We start from the raw sequence: 18,591 nt of genomic DNA, 5'->3' as shown, positions 1-18,591 counted from the left end.
CCGTACCGTTTGGCTCAGTTTGTTTCCCTGTATAGCAACTGACGCGCTTTGGTACATTTTACAAAGCTCGAGACTGACTTTGTACAATTTTCTTTCTTTGATGTACGAACATGAAAGTTAAATTTAGCCACATTTTTGACTGTGTCCCATTAAACGCTGCAGATTTCTCGGTTTTGTCAAAAAATTGCTGGTTGTCTTTTGAAGCAATAATGACTGGTACATGATCAAATTAACAATCTGGTCATCATAAAGTTCTTTATTTGGAGCACAATTCCACAAGAGAGGTAACTTGCTGGTTGCTCTATGTCGTGGGTTGGTTATGACTTTTGAACAGAGTAACATTCAATAAGCTGTCAGTCATTCTTATTATCTTGTCGTTCGCCGCTATTTCCAATCTACATATGATGGCCTTCAACTCACCTAGACCTGAACGATATATTTTCCCAGAAACTCTCCATAATAAATGATAATATTGGTGGTGGTGGGGTGGGGGGGGGTTTGTTTGTTTGTCTGTTTGTTTTTTATGCTACTTGTATGATGGCACGTCAATCAAATCAAGTGTATCCTTTTGATGATCTGGTGGCGATTGGTCTGTGTCATACTTGCAGTGTAGCCACTCGCCCAGTCCGACACACACAAAACGACTTTATGACACCATGTCAGTTTATGTGGAGTAGTAACATTGCGTCAAACATTTCGAGCTTCTCGCTTCTCGCGGTGCACGCATCTCCGAACGCATGCACGTACGTACAAACGCACGTACGCACAGAAAGCTCCTCCCTCGAGCCCTTGTAGAACCGCCGCACTCACACGCACTCCAGTCTTTGGCCCTGGCGGGAGAACAAGCAGATCGTCACTCTATCATTCTGCTTTGCATGGCACTTTGTGGCACTGCAATCCTATCAGGTGGAATTTAGAAACGCTGCTCTGCAGTTCTTCATCCTCCCGAGCTTAAGTAAGCGAGTCTGTAGCCAGGTTAGGCTGTGCACAAACACCTTTTTGTCTTCCAGCGACGAGAGAGAAATCGCCATGGCCAAATTAATTATCTTCCTTCTGCTCGTGCTGCTGTAACCTGAGGGATGACTGAGGCAGTGAGTCAGTTCGAGCGGAGGAGATGGTGCTGCAAGAGAGGCGGAAAGGAGAGCAGAGGAATTTTAATGTGGCTCTGTCTGTCTGTCGCTGCCTGCCAAAGGAAAGCAATTACTGTCACAGCTTCTCTCGCGCCGTTTTGAGAGTTTTTATGTTGTGTGTGTGTGTACGCATGTGATAGTGCTTGAGCGCACAGGGATTTTCTGTGTTGTATGTACAAATGGCAAATTGGCTTATGCACACCAGGTTATTTAGGAACTCTGATGGAGACCCCCCCCCCCCCCCCCCCGTGTATTAAAATCACTGCCTTGTTACAATAAAACAGTCATTTCATTACACAAGTGGTAGCATGTGTGCAACACTGGCAGCGGAATTGTCACTTGAGTTTTTAGCATCTTTGGTTTGAAATTGGTTCAAAAAATGGTCAAATGTAGATTCCCTTTGCATGCTCCTCTGTGCCTTGTAATCCTTTTTAATTTTGGCATCATATGCACAGACTCAAATAATGAAACTGTGTAAAAGTAGTTCAGCTAGTTATTTTAAAAAAGTAAAAGTAGTTGATGCTACCCATGTAAACAAAATGCAAAGTTTTGTCTGAAGTCAAACTATTAAACAGAGGTGCTTTTATTGTGACTTGTTGTTTTTGTTTTTTTTCATATACTGTACATGGAGTACAGTACTGTATATGTTGCTCTATGTGACTCACTGTTGTTTTGCTGACTTTCGCAGCTTCTCGCGGACCGTTATACTGTATATATATATATTTTTTTTTTAAATATGTTAATTGGTCGCTACTTCGCGGATTTTATTTAGTGCAGGTGGTTTTGGTCCCCATTAACCGCAATAAACGAGGGATTACTGTACATTGAAGCAGAGGGGAAATTTCCAGTGCCTGGAAGCATGAGGGGAGGGAGTCTGTTGCACTGCTCAAGGACTGCCCATCCTTGAGGAACTGTCCAAATTGGAGGAAATCGAACCTGGGTGGTTTAGTCACAGACCATATTCCTAACCCTTCCTTCAGGTCGGCACGCGCTGCCAAACAAACAAAAGTGCACGCCAGCGATCAAAAGGACAAACATGTTTAACAAGGACTGTCGAAAACAGTCGGTGATCAAATAACGGTGAATTCACAGAGGGCTTCCGTGCAGTAGCTCACTTCCTGTTACATGCAGAGCAGCTGCGGGCCATGACGCGGTCTGTCAAATCTACACTACGCGTGTGTTTGGTCGGATTCGACATGCAAAGTGACCTGGAGCTTTTTCGTTTCACATGCTCTACACCATGTTGTCAGTTTCTTCCCAGAAGTAAAGCCTCACTTGGAACTCTTCAAGGCAACTTTCCCTCTGGCGTGATCTTGCTCGTTTTCTGAGGAATTTAAGTAGCGTTGCTTTGACATATGACTAAAGGTGACGTCATTTTGGCCTCACCCAAACTGCAAACTTTAGAGGGAGGATGGTCCAAATGACCACATCGCCTTACATTGACTGTTCCCTGGAAAATACACAGCCATCGTTTTGCAGCAGTTAAAATATTGTTCCATCTAAAGCTCAGTTAGCGGAAACTGACTTCCTCTCAGTTTTTGTGTGGTATGTTTTTAATAATGTAACAAACAATGCCCCACATCACTTTTATAGTCTTTCGAAATGGGACGAACCAGCCCGCTCGTAAACTCAGTCAGACCGACAGAAGGATAGACGGCGATGCTGAGAAGATGAACTGCAGGAGGGTTTGCCAGTTGAGGGGAACGAGCAGAAAATAGATAAAGCGATAAGTGACTGCTTCATCGGGCTCACACATTCATCCCGTCGTAAACCGCTTCTGTTTTTCTGTCTTTCTCGCAGGTGACGTTACCAGGATGCGGAGGTTCGCCTACTGCAAAGTGGTCCTGGCCACCTCTCTGGTGTGGGTGATGCTGGACATGTTCATCCTGCTCTACTTCAGCGAATGCAACAAGTGCGACGACAGGAAGGAGCGAGGACTGCCCGGTAGAGACGGTGAGTATTCACATCTAACACATTGCCCACGGAGGAATCGTCAAATGTGCTCGACAACTCTTTGCCTTCTTCTCCAGACCCCCTGGCGAGGCCGCGGGATGGGCCCGGGGAGGGGGGGAAGCCTGTGGTGATCCCAAAGGAGAACCAGGAGAAGATGAAGGAGATGTTTAAGATCAACCAATTCAACCTCATGGCATCTGAGATGATTGCGCTAAATCGTTCATTGCCTGACGTCCGGCTCGAAGGGTGAGCGTCCTGCATGCTCCTGATTGGCTGTCTTCTCGCGTTGCCTTGAGCCAGCTCATGTTCTCTTTAGAATGAAACTACCCCGCATCATATCGGGGAATATATTACCCCACTTATGTTGCGAAGTAAAGTTGCCAACAGTGCTCAGCATGATATAGTGCAGTTCTAAAACGCTGTAGAATAGTGTTCAACCGCAATTGTGAACATACCCGCTGTTATACGTAATGTCCTGTTATATTTAGGGATGCACCAATACCGGTAATGACACCTGATACTCTGACGCCGATACCATTGTACTGGTCTGACGTCCCCACCAGGACGGGTTGAGTGGGAACCATGTTAGTCATATGGAAAAACGTTCAGGTAAACACGGAGGACAACACTAGCCGGTGAGCTATACGAAACATGTAGGCTGTTGCAAATTCTTGCAGATGGATGTTAAAACGTCATGAAAGACAAGTTCATGCTTATATTTTCTGTCTGTAGTTGATGAAACTAAAACACAATTCCGTCACAATTACAAGATGGCGCATTATCGAGTGTCAGTACACTTAGGCGAGTGCTCAAATTTAAGTACTTGTGTTCATATTTGGTCTGATAATAGTAGTAACTGTAGATCAGGGGTGTCAAACTCATTTTTGTCACGGGCCACATTGTAGTTACGGTTTCCATTGGAAGGCCGTTATGAATTTTTGGAAGCCATATAAATGTTTAATCCCCTCCACATATTACATACACAGCACACAACAAATTAATGAATAACTAGCTTTAAAATCAGAAGTCAAGAATAATGACTGTTATTGTGGATTACATATGACATTTTGAATTTTTGGGTCAGACTTTAACAAGCATCATGGAACTTGACATGCTTAATTTGCTTGCTGGCGGGCCACATAAAGTGATGTGGCGGGCCAGATTTGGCCCCCGGGCCTTGACTTTGACACCTGTGCTGTCGATCCTTGATGGTGGCGTTTTGTGAAAATCCATTTGACTTGTGGTCTCTATACACTTGAGAAACATGAGTGGACATGCACACACACTCAAGAGACTACATAGAAAGGAGACATTGATCCGTGAAATGTGTTTGAGTCTTTGAACAAGAGTTGATTAGTAGCTTGGTTTTCCCTCAGCCTCCTCACCATCTATCTGCTTTTCCAATTAGGAGATAAGACCAAGTCAATATCGACACGGTGTGCGCGCGCGTGTGTCTGGTTGAGGGAAACCGATGAATGAATTTGATCATAGGTCACCATTAGCTCAAACTACAGAGCGTGAAGACACTGGCAGTTTTTCATTTTTGTCAGCAGGGCCATTCAGAGTGAAAGGAATGAGCGGGGATCGGCCATTTTGACATTACAGTCCTGTGCGCGTGTGCGTGTTGAATAGAATAGTGTGTGGTGGTGCACATGTGCGACCAAATAGGTGGATCTCTCCCATGTGAATGTTTTCCATGACCTGTTTGACCTTTTCTACATTTTGACGGCATCATTTTAATTTTTTTATGAGACAGCCCTATTTTCATGTCCATATTTGTGTGATGTTTCACTGTCGACCAAGCCCTCCACTCCTTTGTGGCACAAGCAACCTGTGACTATTTATGCACATTTTTTTAGACTAAATACTGGTCCACCTCCCGCTTATTAGAATAAATGGCACCCATGACCAAAATCAACACGCCGTGACACGGTGACATGTGTCCAAACATGTCTTCTTGGTGGAGACTCACAATGACACTTGTATGATCTGTATAAAAACTGAAATCTTTGGACAGTCTACGACGTTGACATTGAATGAATTTGTGCCACTCTTCCACTTTGCTTCTTTTTTGCACACACACACACACGCACACGCATGCACACGCACACGCACACGCATACACACGCACACACACACACACACACCATTGCAAACACATCTGTATTTCTTGCGACCACAACAAGGATACGCATCACAGAAAATGATGATAGTTGAATGGATAAAAGAATAAATGAAAGGATTTTTAATGTATTTTAATGTATTAAATACAAATATCAAATGATTTAAAATGATTTGTATCGAGTTAAGGAAAATAATAACACTGTTGTATTAAAATGTCATTGGACTGCGGTGCAAGTCATGGCTGCGGAGACTATTGAAGTGTTAGACTGCCGATTTTGAGCGTTCCACCGGATTTATAGAATGATTACAAAAATGTGCTGACTTATCCTTTAATATCAGAGTGTGTGCATGTTGTGGCCTCCATTTGGTTTTTGACCTACATTGTGTGCCAGATGCATAGCTGCCCGAGTCTCTTTCTGTGAGTGCGCCACCCAATGAAAGCCGATTTTGCCCAAATTATGCTTGCTGAACTAATATTATCATGTGTGAATTTCGGGGGGGGGGGGGGGTATGTTCTGTTGCTGATGAGTCATTTTATTATTTCTTATCTTCTTTCTCAAGATTCGTACAAAGTAAACTCATTTTTCCTGCTAAGACGATTATAAAAGGTTTAATCCGTAAAGCCTGGGCTAAAAACCCTGCACTTTTTTGCAGATGATTTTTGCAGATCTTAGCTTTTAGCGACACGCACATTTCCCATATTGATTCAATATACATGTTGTGTCTTCTGTCTCTAGTTGCAAGAACAAGCTATATCCTGACAATCTGCCCCGAACTAGTGTGGTAATTGTCTTTCACAACGAGGCATGGAGCACGCTGCTGCGGACCGTCCACTCTGTCATCGACCGCTCTCCCCACACACTCCTGGAGGAGATTGTTCTGGTAGATGATGCCAGTGAGCGAGGTATATACACACACACACACACTTGTGCGTCTATTTTCATTTCAGCCTTATTTTTATTTGTCAAACGGTGTGATTTTCATCAAGTTTGTGACGGCTGGTCAACATCGCCGGTGTGTTGTGTGCCACTCCACCCCGTGCAATACTGTTAATCCCTGTTTGGTAGTTGGGATTAAGTCTTTAATTTGTCAATTGCAGGGATTACACTCAACTATTGTGCCAAGGCATGAGCACAACCCCATTGCATCCAGAGGTCAGGTGTGATCCAAAGGTGTTTGTGGTGTCTGCAGCTAACAGACAAGTGTTCTGTTTGATCTGTCTGCGGCGTAAGAGGAAAAAGGGTTCCTGTAATCCAACCCTGTAATTTGCGCGTATGTTTGTGTATTGGTGTGAGTATCTCTAGTCTTTGTATCTCAGGGGTGTCAAACTCATTTTTGGCGCAGGCCACATTATGATAACCGTTTCGCTTGAACGGCCGTTATGAGCGAAAATATACAAAAAAAGTCAAGAATAACAATTTATTCAATTATCGTTTAAGTAACTGGAATGAGGGGTTTGGTAACGAGAAAATGCTGACAATATGTCGCTGATTTATTACCTATGAGGATTTGAAATTTTGGTCCAGATTTTAGCAAGCATCGTGGAAGTGGCCATCTTTAAAATGCTTTCGTGGGCCACCTCAAATGATGTGGCGGGCCTTGAGTTTGACACGTGTTGCAGGCGATCTGAGGGGGAAAATGCATAGTTTGGGTTTGAAATGTTTGTTTTATGTCATGGAACTTTTGTGACACACACTACATAATGTACTCAACTCAACTTTATTTTTCGAGCACTCTCGCAACAGCTGCAGTTGTAACAAAGAGCATTACAGAATAAATGATGAAACATTCAGAAAATACAATCATAAACAACCCCGCGCCATTCCTATCTGATGTTTTGTTGTTGGAAGCGGTTGTAGAAATAAGAGGAGAGATTGAAAGTCTCCTTTCACCGGTAGATCGTTAAAAAAAAGGCATAGAAAATCCAATTGGTCTTCTCGCTCTGTTGAATAATATCCTATTTTAATGTGCGGCCGCATGCACAGGTTCATAGGGCTCGTTGCACGTAATTTCTCATGTTGCCAAATTACAGAACGGTCTTTTCCGACTGAGTATTTATCTTAATATGGATATGCTATGCAATATTCTTATGCATAATCGCACTTTGTGATAAAATGTTGTTTTTGAATACGCGTTTGGTATTATTAGTGTCAAATGAAGGCAACCAGACATGGGGAGTGAGTGGACAGGCTGTCTGTTTCATATCAATGAAGAAGCACAAAAAAAGCTCACAATGATTAATGTCCCATGGAGCTTTTCCACATCTTCTTTATATTGAATGACGTCATAGTATCCAGGAACTGTTTTTTTTTGTTTTTTTTTTTTTGTTCCTAGTGTCTCTCCTGAACAAGTCTAGTTCTCCTTTTGATTCAATGTTTTCATGCACGGCAGCTGCGGGGAGAGGACAAAATGCGTAATCATTCATGAGTGACATGAGCATCGTTGGGAAATCCATGCGAGCCTCAAACAACATTGATTTTGAAATGCCGATGTGCAAATCCTAACACAATGTTCAGGGTATTGTTTGTGGTGCTTTTGGGATAAAAACACTGATTTTCCTTTTTTTTTTTTAAAGGCGCAAAGTTGGCTGTTTACAGTACTCAAGACTATGAATGAGGGAAAGCGGTAGTATCCTCAACGGATATCATAGTTTATGTGTAATTTTCTTGCTTCATTTGTCAGGAAAAATAGCATTTTGTTTTCAAGTACTCACCGTCAGTCTCTCATATGCATTCCCAGATCTGCATGCATTTGTTTTATTCCGCAGTATATGTTTCTTCTCGATACGGAATGCGATTAAGAACCTGCAAGCTGAACTCTGTGAGTGCTCTCATCTTTCATTCTTGTGTGTGTTAGATTTCCTAAAGCGACCGTTGGAGCAATATGTCCGAAGGTTGGAGGTCCCCGTGCGGGTGGTGAGGATGGATCAGAGGTCTGGACTCATTCGAGCTCGCCTCAAGGGAGCGTCCATCTCTACGGGGCAGGTTAGTCAACTCTGTGCGCACGTGAGCGACTTGCACCTCTGTTGAACTGCGCTGCCTATGGCTGACACAATCTGGAATTTTTTTTTTTTTTTCGTAGGTGATAACCTTTCTGGATGCTCACTGCGAATGTACGACAGGCTGGCTGGAGCCGCTGCTCGCTCGCATCAAACAAGACAAGTAAGGCCTGTGCGCCCCTCATGCGGCAAACTAAGCAAGCTAGCGTGCAAGGGAGCTTGCCCTCATCTTAACTCATTCAGTCAATTCTGGACCAAGTCTGAATAGACGTTTAAAAACATCTTCGGGAGTGAATGAGTTAATTAGCCGGCTCATAATTCCCGCCTTGTTTGCTGCCTCATGCGAGCACTCGCACAAAAAAGGAGAAGTTGGCAAAGGCGTGACATGCAGTCTTTTGGTTACGATTGTACGATTGAGGGTGAGTGTTTGCTTGTGCACTAGGAGAACGGTAGTGTGCCCCATCATCGACGTGATCAGCGACGACACCTTCGAGTACATGGCGGGTTCGGACATGACGTACGGAGGCTTCAATTGGAAGCTCAACTTCCGCTGGTACCCAGTGCCCCAGAGAGAAATGGACCGCCGCAAAGGAGACCGCACACTTCCTGTCAGGTGGGTGATACCGCCCCCGCCGCTTTAGTTCAACATGTTGTCCGCAGTCGCATCCTGTGTGCTGTCTCGGTCGTCACATTTTTTTATCGTTTCGCTTGGCACCGCTAATTGCTAATAAAATGATCACAAAAGGGAGAGAAGAGACAAAGAGTGAACCTTTTTTTTTCTTTTTGAGACATGAAATTTCAACCCTGAGTTGAAGGTTCTTTTTGTATTTCAGCCTTCCTGTCATCTTTTCCTCCTACTCTCGTTTCCATGCTGACTTGACTTCATTACTCAAGGTCACACACGTCAAGTAACGATTTATATAACATACTACGTCGCCCCATTTCGCTTTTTTTTTTTCCAAACATATTTTTCCCCGATTCCTCACAAAATGGAGCTTTCCATTATCAGGACAGGAAATTTCTGTCATGATCATAACATAACATAATAAAAAAACTGCTTTCACATGATAGCAGAAGGTACAATGAAATTGTTATTGACAACCTAATGTATGATTAAAAAAAAAAGACTCACATGGTATTATCGGCACATGCAGGAGCCGTTGCACGCTTCAGCGACGGCGCTCGGCTTTCGGATGTCTGCGTTTTGGGAGAGCGACTGCTGCGGGAAGCCACGGTGACTCAAGTGCTGTTATGGCTTCTCGCAGCTTCTAATTTACCGCTAAGTCTTTTGGTCCTTGGGCAGGAACGGGAAAGAGACAAAGTCATAAAAGGATTTAGCCAAAAAATATAAAATGGAAGCGCTAGTTTGGAAAAATATATTTTACCACGTGAATAACTTCATGTACTTACATTGATGCCTTGTCAAATCAAAATGCTCTTTTTGACTTCTGGTCATGATGGCAGCGGCCTGAACATTTCTGCGCCGTTAACTACCTTCAAAAACCTTTAAAATGTTTTAAATAGTGTTAGGAATTTACTACAGCACATAGTTTTGTCGCAAATATTGTAGTAGTTTTTACATACATTACTAAGTCGGTTGATAACTTTATTCATCCCGTGCGGGAAATTAGATAAGTAAAGTAAATCGCACACTGATTGTATGACATTGAAGGGTTGACTGCAAAGTGACTTACCAACACTTGGGTTTGTTGTATCAAGCGTCCCTTTAAAAAAATGGTCAATGGTCAATGTAAATCCTTACATAGCAAGGCAATTGGTTTTTTTTTTATCATTGACCTTCTTTGGTTATGATTGCAGGCAAAAAAAAACCCCACCCGATTTGAACGCATTTTTACTGGTCAAAACCTTTATATTCTCCAGTCTCTTTGTTTTGCTCGCTGTTCGATTCTCATCTGTGACTATTACGCATTCGGGCAAGACAGCATTATTTGTTCCGCTACACCCGAGCCACTTATTTTCTACTCTGTGTTAAACAGGAGCACCCCAATGTGTTGTTGTTGTTGTTGTTTTTTTTTCCACAAGACGTTGTCTTTTGTTCAAGTGAACCTGGCAAAAATAAGTCGCTGCTGCAAGAAAGGAAATTATTTTTGGAAGTGGAAAGCGGGATGTCGTGGCACCGTTTTTAAATGCACTTGTGACCGTCACGGCAACAGAGAAGAAAAGCAAAGTGGAAAGGGTGGGGGGGATTATCGGTCTATACATTTTACAGACTTCAATAGTGTTCATATTGCCTTCAACTTAATGCTATTTGTTAATGTTTTTCCCCTCTTACCTGTTTTGTTTTGACAATACTTGCCGTTTTCATATTATTCTATATCTTGGCTTGCTTTCTGAAGCCAGTCAGTTTCCCTGCTGTGGATCTATGTTTTCTTCTCCTTTTTATTAGATCTCTTATCTCTGCAGAGGTTCTCGTGTTATGGGGAGCTCAAACTTATCTCGGTGGGCTTTTTAGTGCAAAAGGCAGATTATGACATGGACCGGTCGCCAGTCATGTCGAGACGACCATTTACACTCACATTTGCACCCTCACTGAGTGAGATCTGAAGCTACATTGTGAAACGAATGAACCACGACACCATTGGTGTGTGCACGTGTCTTTATGTGACACTTGGGGGGAAAAAACAATTGAAAATGAACGACTCGTGTTGTTTTCCAGAACTCCCACCATGGCAGGAGGCTTGTTTTCTATCGACAGAGATTATTTCCAAGAGATTGGCACTTATGACGCGGGCATGGACATCTGGGGTGGAGAGAATCTGGAAATCTCTTTCCGAGTGAGTGGCCACACCCACAGCTTTGGGACACGAATGCCTTCTTCCACTCGCGCCACACGCAGAGAAGTTGAGAGTAACCTGCATGCTCCTGTCCCCTCCGTGACCTTACGCTGTGTGTGTTGGTCACAGATCTGGCAGTGCGGCGGAACCCTGGAGATCGTCACGTGCTCGCACGTGGGTCACGTGTTCCGAAAGGCAACGCCCTACACGTTTCCTGGAGGAACGGGACAGATCATCAACAAAAACAACAGACGCTTGGCCGAAGTCTGGATGGATGAATTTAAAAACTTCTTTTACATCATCTCCCCCGGTGAGCACTTGTTGTTTGTGTGTGTGTGTGCGTGCGTGCGTGCGTGTGTGCGTGTTTGTGTGTGTGTGTGCACGCGTGCAGCAGGAGTAATCTATCCATTAAAACCTGGATACAGTGTGATATTGCTGGGATGGCCCAATAGTGTGGGACTGGGGCAGGGAGTAATTTCACGCTAAGGAGCAGCAATTAACTTACGCACACGCATGCATGCGCGGGCGCGCACAGACACACACACACATACACACACACAAAGACACTGTCACAGGAGATATTTTGGCAAAATGCAAAATTCCCTCTCCTAAAACTAGCAGATTTGCAGAAATGTGCCACCGGGATTTTACTGCACCATGCTGCATGTCATTTGAAGCAACAATGAAGGTCATGCAAAGACGCGCATGATGCATCGATTACCGTATTGGCCCGAATATAAGACGATGTTTTTTGCATTGAAATAAGACTGAAAAAGTGGGGGTCGTCTTATATTCGTGGTCTAGACATTATACCCACTCACGACGCTAGATGGCGCCAGGTATCATTATAGCGAATGCTGAACTTGACTCCGCAGGCCAAAGTGAACCCTTGTCACGAAGAATAAAAATAAAAATAGCGGTAGCACGAAGAGGAAAAATAGAAAATAGCGGTAAGAAAGAAAAGAGAAGAAAATAATCAAAGAGATCACAGAAAATGGAGAAACATAGTGCCAATCTGGAGAAAAGTGGGTTGAAGATCATTTGTTTCAGATGTACTGTAATTATTTTCTGTATAAAAAAATATTTTTGGGGTTCAAAAAGTATTTTTTCAAACTTGAATCTTGAAAAGGGGGGTCGCCCTATAAGCAGGGCCGTCTAATATTCGGGCCAATACGGTACAATTGTAATAGTGGTTGGCACGCTTCTGAGATGAGCTGTTTGAATCTAGTCTCTGGGTGTGGAGCTTTGCGTGGTCTCCTGTGCTAATGTGGGTTTCCTCGGGGTACTCCAGCATCCTCCCACATTTCAAAAATAAACATGTTTAGGTTCCCCAATTAAAAACGAGCCATAATATCGTTTTGGACAGCGAGGCACTGTGGTCGTTTTCGGGTACTGCTATGCTAGGATGGACAGATGTGTCACTTTTATTCCCTTTTTCTCCTCAACATAAACTGTTTTGTTGCCTCTTCTTGTGACTAACTTGTGGCTACTGAGGAACAAAGGTACATGACAAGATGGAAACACTAAATGTATGTCTTTCCCCTAAACATGAGGGTGTCATTTTCGGGACATCTTATGCTAGATCAGGAATGTGTAATTTGCTTTTTTTTAATGAAATAAAAATGATTTAAGGACAGCATGAATGGAAATAAATAAAAAGACCTGCCTGCTATGACAAAGTGGCATTACTGGTTTTCCTGCTGGGATGTGGATGAACCTGCATCCCAGCCATGGTTTATTTCACGACCACCCACAACCTGTAAGGCCACACCACATCCACATCTCTGAGATGAAATCCATTCAAAACCAACTTTTACCAGCATTTGCTGTTGGATTCATGGTGCGCTCAATTCAACCACAACCATCCTGACTAAATGAGTTGGCGAATGTGTCTTAAGGTGTGACCAAAGTGGACTACGGTGACATCACGTCTCGCACAGTTCTCAGACAGAAGCTCCAATGTAAACCTTTCAGTTGGTACTTGGAAAACGTCTATCCCGACTCCCAGATTCCCCGCCACTATTACTCCCTGGGAGAGGTATGCATTCAAATCTTTATTCATGTAGCGCTTGACATAGACACACACACACCATCACAACATTTGTGATGATTAATGGTTACATTGTGTGTGTTTTTTCCCCTGACAGATCCGAAATGTGGAGACCAACCAATGTCTGGACAATATGGCCCGCAAAGAGAACGAGAAGGTTGGGATTTTCAACTGCCATGGCATGGGTGGCAACCAGGTAAAATGTTCCCAAAATGAGATGCCTAAAATAATTGATGACTCAAAGGTTACAAAATGCCTTCAAACTGCTTAAGACGTCATCGTAAGCAGATTTTTGTTGTTGTTGTTGGTGGTGTTCTCTTGCAGGTGTTCTCTTACACAGCCAATAAGGAGATCAGAACAGACGACTTGTGTCTGGACGTGTCGAAATTAAATGGACCTGTCATGATGCTGAAGTGTCACCATCTCAAAGGCAACCAGCTGTGGGAGTACGACCCCGTGGTGAGTGCAAACCTTTGCCACCACCATCATAACTGTCACAGTTTGACGATGTACTCTGTATATAATAATAATACATTTTATTTGTAAGCACCTTTCACAGCACTCAAGGACACTTTACAACCAAGAGCATACAATAAAATTATAAATTAAAGAAGAGATAGATTTAAGTTGAATATGCAAGTCTGAATAGGTGAGCTTGGTTTTGAATGTGGGAAGAGAGTCAATATTACAAATATTGGGTGTAAGTGATTTCCAGAGTTTAGGGGCAGAGTGGCTGAAGGCTCTGCACTCCATTGTGCTGAGACGGGCAGAGGGTACAGAGAGGTGGAGGGAGGATGAGGACCTGAGTGAGCGAGAAGGAATGAAAATCTGACAGATGGGGGGAGGGGGGGGGGGCGCAAGGTTATGGATGGCTTTGAATGTACAGAGAAGTATTTTAAAATTGATTCTTAGTTTGACAGGGAGCCAGTGGAGCTGTCGGAGGATGGGGGTGATGTGATGGAAGGAGGGGGTTCTCGTGATGATCCGGGCTGCTGAATTCTGAACAAGTTGAAGTTTATGGAGAAATTTGTGATGGACGCCGAAAAGAAGTGAATTGCAATAGTCGATAATGACGAGACTGTGAACAAGGATATCAGTGGTGTGAGGAGTGAGAGAGGGACAGAGTGGCAAGTAGTAAGTTTTGGACCTGGCCTTTCACTGGGTATTTAGTGACCAAATCCACTTCATAGCTCATAATAATGCCGTCACGTCACAAAATCACGTACAAAAAAAAAACCCAAGTCACACTCAGCGGCTCGCATTGCATTCATAACTGATTTAACTCCACAAACGAAAATTTGCATTCACATATTTGAGGATAATACCAAAGTAAAAAAAAAAGTTTGCTTAATTTTTTTCAATACATCACCTTTGCCAACTCCAAACTTGTACAGGACATTATAGGGCTTCACAATCAATATTTATCAAGATAACAACTTGAAATATATCGGTAGCATCGTACACGCCAAACGCCCTAACCCCAAACGCCCAAAACTACTACATACAACATACAAGCTACATATAACTGCATACCACATACAAGCAAAAGCATACAACAAAGCAGTGTTGAACTGGCTCGATAAAGTCCCATTTTTCTTGAAAAGTGCGCCTGGTTATTTTTCCATCAATGTTTTTATTAATTGTTGCTTTTTGTCAGATTCAAGTTATTTTTGTGACCATTAGGGTTTTTTCCTTTCATCAACAGAGCGATGCCAACAATTTTGTCCATGTGCGTATTGCCACTTTGCATAGTGTTGATTGTTTTAACGGATTGATAGGTTTTAACGGATGTGACTTTAGGTATCAAGACAGTGATCATAGTTGTTTTATTCCCCACTTAAGGTCCTGGAACCAATTGTGCCCAAAGCAGATCGTAACGTTGTGCTAAATCGGAGTGAGTGATGAAATAATTTTGTGTGTGTGTGCATGTTGTGCAGAAGCTGAGCCTAGTGCACGTCAACAGCAACCAGTGTTTGGACAAGGCCAGCGAGGAGGACAGTCAAGTGCCCAGCGTCAGAGACTGCACGCACTCGCGCTCGCAGCAGTGGCTGCTCCGCAACGTCACACTACCGGAAGTCTTCTGATGGCGCGCACTCACTTCACACATCCGCAGAGCGAAAAGGACCATTTTTTTGTCTTTAAAAACAAAAACAAAAAAAGAAGAAACAAGCAGCAAAAAATAGAATGTAACTAGTGCTCCGTGTGGATGTGAGAGTACAACACCTGGGATGGTACGACCTCAAGGAACAGTGTCGCATTCTCAGGAGGAAGCCCGAGGGGGGAAAGTCTCCCACCGGGGGATGCCGGATGTTCTCGGCAAGTGACTGATTGATGCTCACCTGTCACATCATCTTGTAACGTTTACTGACTGCCTCTTGTTATGGAGTGTGTGCACTTAATTTGTGTGTGTCTGTGTGTGTGTGTCTGTGTGTGTGTGTGTAACTTGTTTGTTTTGTTTTTTTATATTTAATTCAGTCATGCATTGTGAAGAGCTCCTATGAAGACGGTTTCCCCATTGTGTGCCTCCTTACAGTGTGTCTCCCTCTAGTGTCTTCTCCTTGCCTTTACACCCTGCAGACTGACGTGGGCCTCAAGGACTGCTACAGACATTTGGAGAGGCAGAGAAGATAAATAACGTTTGTGATATCACACCTTTTCTATGTCCTGTTTTTACATTGTTGTCTCTTGTCCCGTTTAGCATTGAGGCTAGAATACTGCTCACTGCCTAATTACACACACACGCACACACACACAGTCTGACCCTCGAGTCCATTGGGCGCTCACATGAAAGCAGGGTTTGGCCAAACTCTTCCACATCTTTCGCACTCAAGTCTTCATTTGGGATCGCAGGTGAGCTGGAGCCCAATTAGGCAAGTTAGGAAAATACATCCTGCCACGAGTCTACTTCCTGTACATCAATTAAAGATGTGCCAAACAGTGCACACGATTTAATTACAAACACCAAAAGAGCTTTCGGAACCCTGCTTTAAAGCAGCACTCCAGTGTGTGCGGCGTGGGTGACAACCTTCTTGCACCTTAGTTGGGAGCCAAATTGACCCTTTTTGGGTTTTTACTGGGGTTTCTTGAGTTCTTGCTTCTCCTCAAAGCCTGTCATTTAGGTTGAGGAAGACATCTTGCACATCGTCAGCCTCTTAAAATAATGGCCTATGTTCCATTCTGACAAAACTTTTTTTTTGTTGCCTTAATCACCTCCCCAGGAGGCCGCATCTGCTAAAATCACCGACATATTTCGTTAAACAAATCATTCAATTTTACCCCTGATGCATTTATTAATAAAGAGAATCATTGATGTTTTTTGTGTTTGTTTTATGTTTTCTGAAAAAAAAATGACCAGCCATTATTTTAGGAAGGTGACGATATCTCGGCGTATCATATTTTACCCCGCTTGTACATCATATCTCATTTAGTTCAGCACGAATGGCCATCATGTTCCATTGTGTTTTACATATCACTGAGAGTCTATGTTGTCATCAAAGATTTTTACAAGCTGTGTTCAGAATCTCTCCTGCCAATTACTCTTGCATAATCACTAGGGATTTGTACGTAGTTAACTGTAGGCTTCACTAAAACTGACAGTCTTGGGCTGCTTTGCTTATTCAGGATCTTCGGTCCGCTAAAAATCCAGATACGGCGACTGAGTATGTAGGGCTTTTTTTAAGCAGAGGATCTACGGTTCACAAAAAGTCAACAAAAGAAAAATGAGTAGGGAAGTAACGGAATGATTCCAAACACATTCACTGTTGTCTAAATTGCAATTTCTTTTCATAATGGACTAAAAATCAACTGTGTGATGGTCTGGGGCTTCTCTGTTCCTGCAGCACCGCTGTGCCCTAACAAGCCTACCACACTAAAAATATTGGGAATTCCTCGGGAGCGGGGGAGTGCACTTCTGAGTCCACTGTATAAAAATATATTTGGAGTGATTAGGGAGTAGGGAATGACGATTCCCAACAGTGACGGACGGTGTTTACACTCTTTGGAAGAATCATCTTTGCGACTGTGACATGGCCAAGGGGACGTTTTGTGTTTAGACTGTACTGAAATGTGCTGACTTACACGTGCAACTTTTTCTACAGTGAACGCTTCCAAATATAGGAAATAAAAGTGAAGGCATTTACACGGCCTGTCACGGACAACCGTCACCTATGTGAGTCTTTGTTGTTTCTCAGCCTTGATTTGACATTGAACATTTACTTACAGTGACACAACTCGTTTTTTGCTTTGACTTACAGAGCGATTCTGAATCCACTTATCACGTGTTATTTCTAGCACTGAAAAATAATGGATGTGCTCTGTTCCAGGGGCATTCCCCTTTAACATCTTTTTGGTCCCTCAAAGGATTGACAACATGATGCGTTGAAGTATTCATCAGCAAAAATCGCAGAAAAACTTTGTTTCCCATTGCCGTTAAATATTGTATGATTATTCTGTTTGTGTGCTTCCTCTGCATACTGAATAATGTATTTAATTGTATTTTTATCCTCCTACGCTTTTCTCATCAAACATTTCACAGCATCCGAGCTAAACATGCTTCAAACGGGGACAATGGAATATATATTTATCAGTCACATTTGCTGCAATAAATACATGCATAAAGCGTCACGTGACAAAAGTTATTTGGAAAAAAAAATCAATCGCACCTCATTACAATAATCCCTCTTGTAGGCCCCATGACAGCTTCTAATAATACTTTTTATTCTTGGGATTCCAATGCATGACTATTATCTGACGATATAAAACCACACTAATTTGGGGGAAAAAAATAGGATTATAGGAAACGGTATAATTCCCAGACAGCAAAATTGGTCTGGCCCAGCTCTGGGGCCAAAACGACCATGTATATATAGTAAGGCGTTTTTAGCAGAAAAAAAAAGGCGTTTTGGACGACATTTTTAGCCGAAAAAAACAACCATGTATAGTATGGCGTTTTTAGCCGAAAAAAACGACCATGTATAGTAAGACGTTTTTAGTAAAAAAAAAAATGACCATGTATAGTAAGGTGTTTTTAGCCGAAAAATACGAGCATGTATAGTAAGGCGTTTTTAGCCGAAAAATACGAGCATGAAGAATAAGGTGTTTTTCGACAAAAAAAACGACCATGTATAGTAAGACGTTTTTAGTTAAAAAAAAAAAAACGACCATGTATAGGCGTTTTTAGCCGAAAAAAACGACCATGTATAGTAACGCATTTTTGGCCGAAAAAAACCCGACCATGTATAGTAAGGTGTTTTTGGACAAAATTTTTGCCCCAAAAAAACGACCATGTATAGTAAGGAATTTTTAGCCGAAAAAAACCTGACCATGTATAGTAAGGCGTTTTTGGACGAATTTTTTTAGCTGAAAAAAACGACCATGTAAGGCGTTTTTAGCCGAAAAAAAACGACCATGTAAGGTGTTTTGGACCAAAAAAACGACCATGTATCGTAAGGCGTTTTTGGACGACATTTTTAGCCGAAAAAAACAACAATGTATAGTATGGCGTTTTTAGCCGAAAAAAAACGACCATGTATAGTAAGACGT

The 18,591-nt window shown here is 42.7% G+C and overlaps 1 protein-coding gene across 6 annotated transcripts in view; it reads left to right on the top strand.

Annotated features, from left to right (window-relative positions):
• Nucleotides 1-17,213, top strand: part of galnt1 (UDP-N-acetyl-alpha-D-galactosamine:polypeptide N-acetylgalactosaminyltransferase 1) — a 37,862-nt gene extending 20,649 nt beyond the window's left edge. For 5 of the 6 annotated variants that reach the window (XM_052066095.1, XM_052066091.1, XM_052066092.1 and 2 more), the window contains 12 exons: nucleotides 2,931-3,083; nucleotides 3,161-3,329; nucleotides 5,945-6,111; nucleotides 8,064-8,191; nucleotides 8,289-8,368; nucleotides 8,648-8,818; nucleotides 10,883-11,000; nucleotides 11,130-11,310; nucleotides 12,899-13,038; nucleotides 13,148-13,246; nucleotides 13,375-13,509; nucleotides 14,988-17,213. In XM_052066095.1, coding sequence (XP_051922055.1) covers nucleotides 2,945-3,083; nucleotides 3,161-3,329; nucleotides 5,945-6,111; nucleotides 8,064-8,191; nucleotides 8,289-8,368; nucleotides 8,648-8,818; nucleotides 10,883-11,000; nucleotides 11,130-11,310; nucleotides 12,899-13,038; nucleotides 13,148-13,246; nucleotides 13,375-13,509; nucleotides 14,988-15,134 — 1,674 coding nt within the window. In that variant the 5' untranslated portion in view covers nucleotides 2,931-2,944 and the 3' untranslated portion in view covers nucleotides 15,135-17,213. Of the gene's footprint in view, nucleotides 1-2,253; nucleotides 2,421-2,930; nucleotides 3,084-3,160; nucleotides 3,330-5,944; nucleotides 6,112-8,063; nucleotides 8,192-8,288; nucleotides 8,369-8,647; nucleotides 8,819-10,882; nucleotides 11,001-11,129; nucleotides 11,311-12,898; nucleotides 13,039-13,147; nucleotides 13,247-13,374; nucleotides 13,510-14,987 lie in introns of those variants that run through there. The other variant, XM_052066090.1, reaches the window with a different exon arrangement.
• Nucleotides 17,214-18,591: the final 1,378 nt, after the last annotated feature.

This window comes from Hippocampus zosterae, chromosome 5 (assembly GCF_025434085.1).
Source record: "Hippocampus zosterae strain Florida chromosome 5, ASM2543408v3, whole genome shotgun sequence".
NCBI classification, from domain to species: domain Eukaryota; kingdom Metazoa; phylum Chordata; class Actinopteri; order Syngnathiformes; family Syngnathidae; genus Hippocampus; species Hippocampus zosterae.
This window is presented reverse-complemented; position numbering and strand designations above follow the sequence as displayed.